Genomic DNA, 14,834 nt, shown 5'->3' with positions numbered 1-14,834 from the left:
ATAGCCTGTATTGCTAATATTCATATTCCTTCACAGCTAACTCTATCTGAAAAGAAGGACCTACCATTAGTCTCATTCTTTGTGATAATAATTAACAGTCATTAGACAACAGTGGTCATAATCACCCATTGTTATCAATGAATTCTCATAATAATACATTAAATTGCCTACTCCCTCAGCATTAGCAAAAAAGTACTTTTGGTTGATGTTGTTACATTTCTTTTTTTTTCCCTCGGTAGAAAGACATTTGGAACAGCATTAAACACGCTACTGGAAGTGTAATTAATGAAAGTTAAAAGGATTTCATTTATATTATCTTACTTTAGATCAAGTGTTAGTGAGGCAAACTACAATCTGCATTTATTTAACCCATTAAACTGGGAAAAAAAAATCATAAAATTACTTAAATAAATATAATCTGGCTTTACTTTCTGCGGTAATTAAGTCAACTTGACTCTCTTTACTTACACTTTTTGCAATTTTCTGCCTTCCTTATATTCCAGTCTTTTATCAGTCAAGAGAGATCCTATTTTTGATCTCAGGTTTCCTTAACTTTGTTTTCTTTGCCTCTCCATTCCATATTTTCCAAAGATATTGCTAGCATAATCCTGTTTCTCAAGGCAGCTTGCCCTTTACATCACTTCCTTTCACCTTCTATTCTTAGATATTCTCACTAAAACCTCATTCCAACTTTTTTATTAATCTACTTCTACGCAAAAAGAACCTGACTGGTAGTAGCATGTCAGCCCACAGATCTAGTCCAATATATTGTTGCCAACGCTTACCAATAACAGATTTCTAGGGAAGAGTTGAAAAACAGGGCAAATACATGGAGATGCTTCTTGAATATAAAGTCTCACAGACTTAGCAATTTGTGGTTCAGAGATTTCCTGAGCCAAGGACAGTGTCTTTGCACTTAACAGCCCTCAGTGGAATGCTGTCTTCCATGACAATGTGCAACGGCTTTTTGCACCAACATGCATTTTACTGTCTGCAACATCTTGTACCAGCAAGTAAAATGTATTAACTATGCACTGTGTAAAAAGCCACCTCCTTGTGTTTTGAATCTTCCACCTGCAGGTTTCATTTAATGCTCTTGAGCCCTTGTATTTCTTGAGAAGATAGAATTTCTTATTTTCTCAGTGCCATTTTATATTTCTTATATCCCTCTCCCCTCCTCTCACCATGCCTTTTCCAGGCCAAAAAAATACATCTAATTGTTCTATGTATGGAAGTTATTTCTTATCACTTGAGATTCCTCTTGCACTTTCAAAGACAAGTGAATCAGAACAAAACACAGCATTTAGTATGCATTCACACCAGAGAACTTACCTGGAGGCATGACTGTATTTTCTACTTCAGGGTGGTTATGATTTTTCATTTTTCTAATAATTCCTAAATACTAGATCTGTTTTGTTTTCCCTTTGTTTTACCTTTACTGAATACTGGACTGACATAATTACAGAGCTATCCTAATGTTAAGGTAACTTTCCTGTTTCACAGCCATCATTTCGAATGCAAATTCAAGGGTTTTCCCCCTTGAAGCCACTAGCTACAATGAATTTCATCTGCTGTTTTATTACCCAGTCACTCTGCATGAGGTCCTTCTGCCAACAACTTCCATATTTATTACCTTAAATAACTCAGTGCCATCAGAATATCTTGCCATCTCACTGCACAACCCTTTCCCAGGAACTATTGCACAATGAAAAAAAAAACATAAAATATCTAAGCTGAAGAAAACTGTCATTGTCCACGGTACAAAAATAGCTCACCTGAAAAAAAAAAAGAGATGCTTGCAAAGACACTCAGCGCTCTATTGCTTAGTATAGTGGCTCTGATTTCTTTAATGCTGAGTGCTTTGACTGTGTATTGAGGTCCAGTTTGAAAGTGCCATGTAAATTAATTTTTTTTAGACTCTTTTCCAGGTTATGTCACAGACTCTGTACCTGTATGTCTTTTATTAGCTCTCCTAATTGCCTATAAACGTATGCCCTCAAAAATGCCAAGAATTAACCTGAATTTTTAATAATATCGTCCAGGCAATCAACATCACAAACCTCTTCCAATCTTTTAATAGCACAGTTTGAACTAAGGCAGCAGGATTCTGCAAAAAATGACATCTGAAGAGACTATAAGAAAAGGGTAGATTTAGATTAGATATTAGGAAAAATTTCTTCACTGCGAGGGTGGTGAGACACTGGAACAGGTTTCCCAGAGAAGTTGCAGTTGCCCTATCCTTGATGGTGTTCAAGGCCAGGTTGGATGCGAGCAACCTTGTCTAGTGGAAGGTGTCCCTGCCTGTGGCAGAGGGGCTGGAACTAGGTGATCTCTAAGGTCCCTTTCAACCCATACCATGCTATGATTCTACGAAAAATGTGCCTGAATACTTTGAGTGGGAAGACTATGGCCACATCATAATATATCTCCCAATGCATAATAATTTTAGTAGGTACTAGGACAATATTATTATTAATTTAGCACTATGCTATTGCCATGGAAAGGAGAGATTAAGTATATTTTTAAAAGAAGTATTTAATTTTCCTTAGTATTAAATGAAAAGGGAAGTAAATTAAATTGAAATACATATGCTCTTTTCATTTTTGCCTAAACTATAGGTTATCTTCATTTTATGGTGGGAAATGAAAAACACAGGAAGGTAAAATGATACGTTCAGGTCATCAGGTAAACCAGTGACTGAGCTTAGAAATTAATGTAGGTGTCCTGCATTGAAGTACTTTATATACTATATCACACAGCCCATTTAGAGAACAGCTGTCTGAAGGTGGTAGCTAGAGCTAAGCTAATACAACTCTGACAAAGAACTAAAAAGAGAACCAGAGGCGGTTATGGCAAAGTTTTTAAGAGGTTGAGAATGTATTACTGAAGAATCGAAAAAAGATACAGGAAAGTGTAAGAAGAATGATTAAAGAGACGTTTTTCTAGACAAGGAACAATGAACAATCCAGCAACAAAAGAAGTGCACAGAAGATAGAGGTCTATAAAAGCAAGAACAGCAAAGAGAAGGAAAAAACATTCACTGTTTCTTCCAGTAAAAGCAGGGAAAGCAGATGAAAGTAGTATGTGCAAGCTTTACAGAGGTTGCCGACCAAGTACAGTCCATACTACAGCAGGAGATTGTGGATGCTCATTACACGTTTAAAAAGAGTTTACACAAATTCGTGGAAGAGACCATATCAATGACTATGGAACAAAAGGATGACATGGTTAGTTTCTGTGTTTCTAAACTGAAGAAAATATTTTGACAATATAAAGATAATGATAGAACTGTTTAATGGCCAGGCTAGGAAAGCCATGGGACAGATTGCTAGGAAAGCTACGGCATGTCAGCCATGAGAGATCTGAATAAATGGTATGCAATAAGTATAGAGGATTTACTTTACTGTACAGGATCAATTGAGCTATTGAAAGGTCTCTTTAAACCCTACCTATTCATGTCTGTCCAGAGTCCAGGGTATGTGCCAAGTGTTGCGTAGATATAAACCTTTATTTGGTAATTACCAAAGGTTGACCAGAAAATCTCTCCTAGTATTTATCTTGAGCAGTCACAGCATGCTTAAAAGCAGCTTTACCTGTTTGCAATTCTTTATTTAAATGGATTAACTAACATATACTAACTGACACATTTAAAATCTTTCAACTGTATCTAGACAGATCTTTTAAAAAAATGTATTTTAAAGGAGCAGCCACAGGAAATAGCACTGATATTTCCATACCAGTTTCACAACTAAAAATTAAGCCATGGATTTTCATGTATCATTAGGTTCAATTCCAGTTTCTAGGAACAGTTACTGATAGCTTGTGTGTTTTAAATTTACTTACTTGAACTATACCTAAACCATAATCCCAATTCAGGTAAAATGTCTATACTTTGTAAGCAACACATCTTTTCCACAGGTTACCATGGTGTAACAACAATTATATTTGATAATTGAAAAGAAATACGGAATTGGAAGAAAGTAATAAAATAAAACACATTAAGCAAAGATGTAAGGAAAATAAATCAGTACTAACCTGTCCACTTTCAAAATTCGACTGTTTTAGTCTCCTTTTGCAGGAGTCTCCCTGTTCTCCAAATACTGTGATAAATACATCTGCATCAGTCCCTGATGCAGGCAATGTTCCCGTATGAGCACTGATCGAGTAAAGAACTTCTGTCATGAAAAATCAGTGACAAAAGACATTATTAAATTAGACTATTTAGCAATGTAATTTCCAAACATTATAAATCAATTTATTTTAGGTAAAGGATTAATTTCAAGACCAAGGAATGAAGTTATAGTGATTGACATTAATGTTCTGCCTGAGTTTCATATAGATTGCTAGCTAACTCACAACAGCAAAGTATAGCATTAGAAAGTAAATGACCTTTATGAATCAATGCAATGATCCATTCTTACATTACAGAAAAAGAAAATGTACTAGAGACTTATCTACCGGTCGCTGGAATCAACTAAAATAAAGAATCACATTGATTGTATCAGGCTTTGTCAAAAGCTTTGAATTCTCATAGGATTGAAAGGTCATAATTTGAGTTAGGATATATCAACTCTAACAATATTTTACCAAATTAAAAAGCACAGATTTAACAGATGAAATGTGCTTTTTTGTTCTGGATCAGCTGAATTCTGGTTTAGTCGCACATTTTGATAATTACGGCCAATATTAAATAATATGTTCAGCAAAAATGCCTCAGCTATTTATACAGATATGCATTGCTATTACTATTCTTCACCACAAAGGATGGCTTGCCATGACTTTTGGCTGATAAGTTATATGGTACATATTCCTTGAGGCAGCATGGCAGAGGTTTGTTTTTTTTATGGTTTCTGTAAGGCCTATGAAGAATTAAATGTTATAATAGACAGTTCAGATATATTTCCATTTGCAGTCTAGCCTTCAGTCAGATATTAAATGCAAAAAGTTTTAAATATTTTAACCAAGGCTTCTGTTCATAGAGTATAATGAATAAGAATTCTTTTCTAAATATTTTATCGAATGTAATCAGAACAAAAGAAGATGTTATATTTTGGATACAATGATGAAATGAAACAGAGCTTCTGGGGCAGAAGTAGGGCTTGAAGAAAACCTCAAAAAAAAAGATTGTTTATCCTTTTTTGATTCATGCCATTATGACTTTGCACATCCTTGTTTAAAACTGATTTAGTCCCTCACTGATTGTAAATCAGATGGTTTTTAAAAATTTCAATGGAAATATACTAACTGAGCTTTGTGCATTTTTCAGGCTTCCATATTGCTGCTTATCCTAGTGAAAACAATGCATTATAGTTGTTTTAAAACAGAAAAAATTCTTAAGCAATAACCATTATTAAAAACCCCACAGCTTATGCAGGTATATTGAATGAATTTTTTAAAAACAATTTTGAGTGGCTTTTTTTAAATATATATAAAATTCTTTGCAATCTTGCCCATTCCATTAAACAGGTCACAACTCTGTGTGTGTGTGTGCATTTGCTTATCTGTTTAATTTTTTTAGTTCAGCAGCATACCCCTGAGTGGTGGCTTGTCTGGTCTGACTGCTGCTAGTTCTGTCACAGTCTCATATCCACCTTCTCCAAATAGATACTGAGCTTCACTGTGAAAGCTCAGCTCTTGTTTAGTGTCCAGGTCTTTCAGCAGAAGCTGCAGGCAGAATCAGTAGAAAAATAATTTATGTGAATTATTTCATTTCTGATTTCTATCCCAACAGAAACAGACATTTTTTCCTATTATTAACACCTGCAAACACTTTATTAGAGCTCCCTGATCCTGCAAAATAGCTACAGGAGCTGCTGCAAGCCGCTGATTCTGCACCTGATATTTACAGGTATATTCGTCATTGCATATTGGCACAGGCGTAGGACCTATTTGTAAAGAACCAGCGAAGGATACAGATTAAATTGACCCATATACACTTGCAATTTCAGAATGTCAAATGAATACAGTTACATCAATCTTAATAGCATATGCCCATTTTGCAAAAACATTTGTTTTGCTGCTTCTTATTTGTTTACATGTGAGTTGCTATATATCAGCTAGGACTTTCAAAGTTGGCAGAAATTAGGTGTCCAGTGGCCTTCAGGGCTCTGTGGAAATAAGTTATCTGAAAAATGAATTCCAATACAAGGTGTCAGCTTAGGCACAGCTTCATTCCACCTGACTTAAAATACTCAGTGGAGGCTAAACAAATTAGGCTCCAAATATGTGAACTTAGAATCTTTAAGCCAACTGCCTTGGGAGCCTAACTATCCTAGCTACTGAGACAGTCAAAGTGAGGATCAGATTCACCGGAGGGCAACTCAGGTTGTTAACTTCATACTAGGTCAGGTTATAAAATACAGAATAACAAACTATCAAACATATGCAGAAACATTTCTGGTAACTATTGCATGCAGGGTTGAACCTGATACATGCTAATAACTGCAAGTCTGCAGAAATTATTTCTTCAGCCTTTAGAATCTCTGTGTGTAGGAATATTGTACCCAAGACATTAAAAAGAAATCAAATTGAAACAAAACCTTGATTTCATCAAGACATTAATTAACTAAAATTCTTAAGCAGGGACTGCAAAATCATTGTGGTAACTTATTACCAGTACTAACACTAATGCCAGGAACATTGCAGAGGAAACACTGAGTACGGATTTCCTTACATAAACTTCAAATGCAAGCTCTGAAATGCGTAAGTATTTATAGAATTTAACTATGTAATTGAAATTATTAGGAATTTGACAGTTTCACTCTTGAAATTTTTACCATCTTGCCTTTGATTTCCTAGAAATGCAATGATAAGGCATTCTCCATTGCTGCTCATGCTTTGTGGCCAGGGGTTCACAAGATCAGGCACAAGGCTTTCAGATAAAAGTAAAAATTTCCCCATGACCATTTTCAGAATTAAACCATTAATTGCTGAATAAAGAGTGTTCTTCTTTAATAGTATTAAATTCCACTAAAATTATAGCCAGTTTTTTACCCATTTTTTCATTTGCAGTAACTGAATTTTCTCACACTAAATGTCTAACTTCTTCTCATACAAACATATCCTCCCTAACATCTATCAATATAAACTTCCTTACCTAAATCTCAGTAAGTATCACAAACTCCTATCTGCATTAAAATTTGACTAAAGTTTACATTCATATGCAGGCAGATGACCTGTAGAAACTGGACTTATAAAAATGACATGTAAATTTATGCAGACTTTGGTCTTAAAATAAAATGTGCCTGACAAACTCTTGTTAGTTGTAAGATAACATCTAAATGTGAATTTCATCTCCAAATCATTTAGTGTTTCTATATTCTATATGAAAGTAAAAATTTTTTTATATTCTATCTTGGAAAGGGCCAGAAACTCTATTTTTAAGCAAGAAAAAGCAACTCATTCTATGGTACACAAACCTTCAAAAGTTACAGAAAAGATATAATTTTAGCTCAGGTTACATTATTTTCTACAGAAGTGTGCAGGAAACCACAGGACATCAACAGGAAAAACTTCAGTACTCTGAAGTTGCTGTAAACACCAAAATAGAGAAAATGGGGAGTGGCAAAAGGAATGTAGGGATTTTATTTCCCTTTTAGCCTTTGCAGTTTCATCTGTAATCTGTATTTTTCTGAAATTTCTGAAACTTTGGTCATTACCTCCTTCACCTAAGGAGAAGGCAAGGAAAAGAATTCTTTTCAGTTGAGGCTGGCTTTGACCACTCATTCATAGTGAGCTTACACATACTCTCTGCCTCTTGTAGTCTTATTTCTACACATCATCTCTTTTATTTTACTGCACTGTAAGTGTCCTATTAAAGCAAAACCAAGTTGTTACATTTTAGATTTTGCTTCCATGTATAAATGATGTATAAACAGGCTAATAAATGAGTAATAGATGTTATAAGCATATTGCAGGCACAAGCAGTATATATTATTGTGGCTTATGTCGTTGTGGGTTGTAAGTGCATCAGTAGAAGAGACTACATAGGTCTATAGTAACCCTTTGACTTCTTGTAGTTTGCAACACTTTATAGCTACTAGTAAATCAATTATTAAATAACTTTTAAAGTATGTAAAAGCATAAACTAAAATCACTTAGCCATTTGCATAGGGTTATCTCTGAAATGAAAGCAGAAAGCAAGCTACTATATTTATGAATTTTCTGCCTTGCTTTGAGTCAGCAGTTCCTGAGTCTGAAATCATATATTACATAATCACACAATGGATATATCGAGGGTAGCGTCAACATGTTGGATGCTTTGTCAAATGGCCTGGAGATGTGTGTTTAAAACAAAACATTAATTTTTGTTACCTGTTCTTTCCATGCTTGTAGTCTAATCTGAGACTACAAAATTAGCTGACAAAGAACACATCTGGGGAGAAAATACGAACAAGATAAACTTCCCCTCAATTCTTAGAGCTCATAAACCCAGACTTAATGTTCTTCTGAGTACCATAAACCCATTCAAACTTTAGAATGGAGCACAGCTGTCTCTAGCATTTGCCATCGGAACAGTTTCACGATTGTTTATTCATTTAGAGAATCACCCTTTGCTCTTTTAAATCCATAACAGGCTTAAGGTACTGTGTGGCCCAGTTCAGAAGACCATTCTTATATTGACTTTTGAATAATTCAGTGCTAAGTCCACAGTGCTTTTTGGCTCTTACCTATAGGCAGAGCTCATTGACACAGTTTTTCTTTGCATTAACCTTCAAGTTTAAGTAGTCCCCCAAAGCCCAAGTATTATCAGGCCCACCTTATGTTCGGTCTTTCTAGCTACGCTGGGGAAAGGTAGACATTTAAAATCTAGTTGAATTATAAAGACTGACAACATTAATTCATTTCTCAAACCCTTTTTATGAGAGAGCCTAAGTACATATTAAACTACAATCAGATGTTTAAGGCTCACTGATGAGTGTGTTGCAATTAATAAATACTAAAGGATCAGCTTAATCAGTTTCCAAAATGTGGTTGCTCTGTGTCAGGAGACTGCTGGTATTTCCTGGGAGGGATTAACATTTCTTAACATCATCAGAAAATGTTGCCTTCCGTGTCATGACGAGGATCGGCACATCAGTAAATAGGCATAGCTAAATGCACTTCAGCAGGTGCAAACAAGGTAGATCTGCCCACAAAGAGATCTGGAAACTGTCAGCAATCATCTGTAGATAACAGGTAAGTGAGCCAAAAGATGCCTTGTTAGTGTGCTGCAAAACTAACAGCTGTCTCTCAACAATACTGGTATTATGAAGAATATTACAAGTTTATATGTAGTGTATTTAGCATACCTTATGAAGTTTAATTCCTCTTTCCAAGCACGGACCAGATAACACAAAGGAAATTTTTATTATATCTCCAATATCATCAACAGTCAACTGTTACAAAAATAAAGGAAAAAAAAGCGTATGTAAGAATCTGCATGACACACTTTAAGCTCAGGTAAAAAGACAAGTAAAGTAAGTAAAAATACTAGTCAAGGACATTAATCTTAAGGTGGGGAAGTCCCATTAAGATTGCAAGTTAATTTGAACTGCCATTTGTACCACAATTTATGTTTATTATTAACTGAGAGAATTGGCTGCAGAGACTAGGCCAACATATGAGAAGCAAGAAATGTATGATTGATTCTGTATTTCCAAACCAAAACACGTTACTATTCTTTTCTGTCACTTTCCTATTTATCTTCTCTCCATCACATCTTTATTTTCAAACTTGAACTGAAATTTTGAACACAAGATGATTTTTAGCCCTGGCTATTGGTTCTGTTCTCAGTTACTTTAGTGATCAAAAGAAAGGATGACTGGTTTCCACAAGTTGTATCATACACTTCTGCTTGTAGCTTATCACCTTGCAGCAGTTGAGCAAGAGATGTTTATATTGCCTGTCTGCAAAAGCTGGATGATGACTTTTTTTTTCCCATGTTTAAGAATAAAAACCTTTTGAAATCATGACCAAGGTTCACACACCTGTCCAGAAGCTGTCATGAATTTCATGTGCAAACTACAGAACAGATATTTGCCCAGGCCCAAGCTCATTGTAAAGAGGGACAGCTTCTAAGTAGTGAAAATGTATTAGTTGAGGTCTGAGAAGCAGAACATAAAGGAAGTGTGGAATAGATTTGTTATTTATTGCCTTACTGTTGAGGCCTACTAGTCTTAATTCAAAGTTAATGAGGCTTTCCATGTCAAAGTTGGCATCTGCTCAAGAGAGCTTTCATAAGTGATATGTATTAGCCCACATCTGAGATCTCCAAGTGCTGTTTATTTAAGACATGGAGATATAAACATTAACTTTGACAAATAAAAAATCATTCCACATAACTTCATGTACATTGACTACAACTCTTATTGAAACAGTTTCATGAGATTTGTGTGAAATAAAAAAGAAACTGACCAAAAATGGACTATCATTCAGATTCTGAACTTTCTGTGCAGTGGATTTCCCTTTTCTTCCAAATACAACAACTTGAATATCAGGAACATTTTCTGGTAGTTGTGTGCAGTGCACCCATGTTTGCCATCGTCCCCTGCTTTTAGTATCAAAATTTTTCATGGGAAGAGGTGCAACAGATGTTTCTGCAAGGAAAACAGACATACATTTAGATCCATGTCTAAGTTATAAGGCAATATAACCCAAAAGATACAAGATTTCTTTGCCTGGTAGTGCTGGATCTAGCACAGGCAAGTCAGGCAACAAAGCTGCAAACCCCTCATTACTCATTTTAACCCAATGGAGGTGTAGAAAACCAAGCCAGCTGCTTCATGAACCCATGTCACACTCGTGCATAAGCCATGTCTATCTTTTCTGTATTACTCTAAGGATGGGATACATGCTGCCAGAGGAGGCTCTTTCAGTACTACAATTCATTTCCATATTCTGCATCTCAGGTATAAGTTCTTCCTCTTTGTTTATAGAAAGCACGATTCACCTTGGTCCAGGCCCCTGCCCATCACCACTGGAGTACCAATGCTCAGTTCTGCATACATTGTGAAGCAGCCTTGCACTGGTTCTGGCCTGCTCTGCCATGGAGCAGTGATTCATGCAGAAGAAAGACATTTCTGCTGGTATTACCTTTGAGTGGAATTGCCACTTCTACAAAATCTGTCTTGGAGCGTTTATTTATCCAGTCATTGTGAACAAAAACATGCGCAGAAAAAGGGTAGAACACTTCTTTTATAACAATTTTTTCCAGGAACCACTCATCTGATTGAAAATAAGCAAGGCATTATTAATTAATACCTTTTAAACAACAAAATGTTCTGTGTATGCAGTCAGAAGTTTCTATCTTTAGAAAATCAATAAATATTTTTCTTTTGTCAACCTTCTTGTAGAAATAAGACTCTTGAAAATATATTGGCTGTGTGTATATGTGTTTTTCTTTTTTTCCCTACACTCCAAAATATTAGACAAAGCAAAGAAGTCTTAAAGTTTTTACAGATTTTCTGAAATTGAACATAGGGATATATTTGATTTAATGACCTATTATTGTCCCAATGGATGGAAAAGCTCCTGTGTGAAATGCCTAGATACAAGAAGTCCCCCATAGGAAATTTTATTATCACTGTCCTAAAGGAAAAAAGGATCAGAAAATCCACTCAACACAACTTTCTTTCTGGTGTGGTTCTACGCTGTCAGATAAGCACAGCTGAAGGTTTTCCCTTGATTGAGACCATTGTTTTGGTTATCTGCAAACAAAGCATTTGAAGACTCAGATCTCTTTTAGTCTTGGTAAACTTGGTTATACTCCAAGCCTTGGAGAAGTCAATGAAAATTTTGCCATTCATTCTAAAGTTGCCATCTAGGAAATACATGAGAAATACTCTCCAAACCAGTTTTTCTGAGTTTAACCTACAGAGTCATCTTATAGTCATGTTTTATTGATAAAGATAAAAGAACAAGAGACTCAGCTTATCATGCTCCGGAACAATCTTATCGTTTTCAATCATCTACATTATCTGCAGAAGTAGAATATCTGCAGAATCTCTGCTCTGTTGCCTTTAAAAAAACAATAGGCCATAATTGTAGACAAAGTATTAAAGAAAATATTGATTCATGATGCTCTTTGCTGTTGCTTTTTATTTTTAAGAAGTGAACAATTTTCTTTAACTCCAATAGCTGCTGTGGAGTCGGAAGGAAGACAAGAAAAAATACTGCAGGAAGTGCAGACTTTTTATCTGTCACTCAACCTCACATATGAACAATCCCTTAAAAAGAATATATTTCTCATGGGTTAGAAGAAAAAAACAAGCTATGAGGCCATTTCTTCCATGTTCCACTGCCATTCTGATGAACTGACTTTCTCTTATCTTTACCTAGAAGCACTGAATCCTAAAAAAAAATTTTTTAAATGAAAATGTCCATCATCTAAAAATAAAGAGGATGAAAATAATGTCAAAAATTGCAAAAGCATGATGCCATATTGCTTCCTGAAAAACAAAAACTTTGTTGACTGTAGTCATAAATATATAGTAACTTTCATGAGGAAAAGTTTCACATATCATTTTATATTGTTACACTTCCTAAGAATCCTTTGCACGTTTTAGTAAAACCCAGCTGGATACGTGATGCATATAATTCAACAGAAATAATGAAAAGCAGAAAATAGAGATAAATTTCAAATTTTCTAGGACTTCTAAAAAAACACTTTTGATTTTTAAACTTAAATTTAAGACATTTCTCAAGCTCTAGGATCTCCTAAGTCTGGTAATCTACATTATTATTACCATACATTAACTAAAAAACATTGCTGACCTTTTTTCAGACTCTTAAATCCAACAAGAACTTGGTTCAGCTTGCCGAGATTTACTGCTTTGATTTTGAAAATATCCACCTGCAATATGAAAATAATCAAAATCATATTTTAGTTAATATGTATCTGTTTTTCCTGGCTTCACTTGAGATAGAGTTGATTTTGTCCCTAGTAGTTGGTGCAGTGCTGTGTTTTGGCTTTAGTCTGCGAACAATGCTGATAGCACATCAATGTTTTAGTTGTTGCTAAGTAATTCTTACTCTGAGTCAAGGACTTTTTAGTCTCTCATGCTCTGTCAGTAAGGAGGAGCACAAGAAGCCAGGAGGGAGTGCAGCCAAGACACCTGATCCAGGCATTATGCCTTCCTCTCTATTTCCTATTATTATTTTTATAATACTAGTATAATTTACTTTTATTTCAATTATTAAACCATTCTTAACTTATGGGTTTTTATTTGTTTTCTAATTCTCTTCTCCATCCCACTGTGGAGGGGGGAAGTTAGTTGAGCACCTGGGTAGCGCTTAGTTGCCAGCTGGGCTTGAACCACAACACTGTATTTGAATATTTATCAGTTTAGCCTTGTGTGTCTGGCCATTGTTTTGTATCTCAATGGAAGCAAATTTATCTCATTTATGCCACTCCATTGACTTTGAGTTTCATAATTAAACATTACATGCTATAGCTGATAGTTTCTGATCCATTTAATATTATGAATTATGAATTTCAAAATGCTGCTATGTTTAATAGGAAGTAATTTTGGAAACATCAGATACCCACACTAGGAGTAAAGAGTTCATTTCTAGTACCTTCATGGGCTGAAATAACCAAATCAGATCAATTATTCCTTGTGTTGAAAGTTTTGATCCAGAACCTAACTCCCAATGAAACTGATGAACAGTAAGGGTCTAATAATTCTGAAAATCTGAAGCAGTTTAATGTTCACTAAAATTCATGGTTAATTTGGTGGAATTAGGCAGGTAAATGGGAATGAAGGGAACAGTAGCTGGGAAGATTTTAATCACTGTGCTATTGGAATGGGGATTTTTCATTTAAGCTAACTCTATAAGAGGTAAATTTTTCCCCATACAGCAGACTTGAATGATGAATAGATGCCAGGGAATATTCTTTTTCTTCTCTAATGGAAATCTTTGCAGCATATTCATGTTCTTCCATATGCATGCCTGTCTTCTTTGTGCGCTCATCTTCCTTTATAATCAATGGGAAAGCTCACATAAGTATGCACACTGACACTGAGAACACACATTGTTTAATGTGTGTATTTGTTGAAATGGGCCTTTTTGAACTGGGCCAGAAGACATGAGGTTTTGAAACATACTATTCATGAACGGATTCATTTACATTTTTGGGAAACCGTCTTCAGAATAAAAACTCCACAAGTAAGACTGTTTTATTCTTGTGATTTTATAAGCTATCTTTCCAAGACGAATTTGTCTTGGAAAGGTTACATCAAAAATGCAACTTGAAGACAAAAGTTGCAGACCCATCTGGGGCTTTGAAAACAAACAAAAAACTCTCTTGCATAGTTTTCCATAGTTGCTGCCAAGTACAATAACGTACCAAAAAAATCATGCTACCAGTAAAAACCATATTGACTACAAGAGTCAGCTAGAAAAAAAGAACAAAAACTAGGAGCAGAGAATTAGGCATTTGAGGGCCAGGTGAAGCAAAGAAAACTGGGAGAGAATGAACATCCAAACAATTGCTACACAAAATTTTATCTATAAGATAAAGATTAAGGTGCTATAGCTCGGGATATAGAAAAGCCCTTTGAGTTTCAGATGAAGGATTTAGCTTCCTGAACAGGCCTATTAAAAAACTGACACAAAATCTGGATTATACAAAAAAAAGTCCTTGTGAATTTGCAGATGAGCTGTATTTCTACTGGAGTGAGTATTCACAGAAGTCAATTATATTGTACGCATATTTTTCTCTACAAGTTTTATTCCTAAATAAAATTTAACATATATTTTTGCAAAATAAAGTCTTTATTTTCTTATCTTTAAGATATACTATATGTAACTATTTTATATATATCACCAAAAAGATCAATCTATAAAATTTC

The 14,834-nt window shown here is 35.0% G+C and overlaps 1 protein-coding gene across 4 annotated transcripts in view; it reads right to left on the bottom strand.

The window, feature by feature from the left end:
* The window catches only part of RP1 (RP1 axonemal microtubule associated), a 209,220-nt gene that overhangs the window by 41,465 nt on the left and 152,921 nt on the right, over positions 1 to 14,834 (bottom strand). For all 4 annotated transcript variants that reach the window (XM_057397796.1, XM_057397798.1, XM_057397797.1 and 1 more), the window contains exons 39-44: positions 12,754 to 12,832; positions 11,074 to 11,205; positions 10,396 to 10,577; positions 9,291 to 9,377; positions 5,532 to 5,664; positions 4,036 to 4,175 (exon numbers count right to left, since the gene is read on the bottom strand). In XM_057397796.1, the coding sequence (XP_057253779.1) occupies positions 4,036 to 4,175; positions 5,532 to 5,664; positions 9,291 to 9,377; positions 10,396 to 10,577; positions 11,074 to 11,205; positions 12,754 to 12,832 (753 nt within the window). The remainder of the gene's footprint in view (positions 1 to 4,035; positions 4,176 to 5,531; positions 5,665 to 9,290; positions 9,378 to 10,395; positions 10,578 to 11,073; positions 11,206 to 12,753; positions 12,833 to 14,834) is intronic.

Source organism: Pezoporus wallicus, unplaced genomic scaffold (genome assembly GCF_028554395.1).
Source record: "Pezoporus wallicus isolate ANWC-B61680 ecotype Strahan unplaced genomic scaffold, APGP_CSIRO_Pwel_v1 contig_227, whole genome shotgun sequence".
Lineage (NCBI taxonomy): Eukaryota > Metazoa > Chordata > Aves > Psittaciformes > Psittacidae > Pezoporus > Pezoporus wallicus.
Note: the sequence above shows the minus strand (reverse complement) of the source record. Positions and strands in the feature narration are given on the sequence as shown.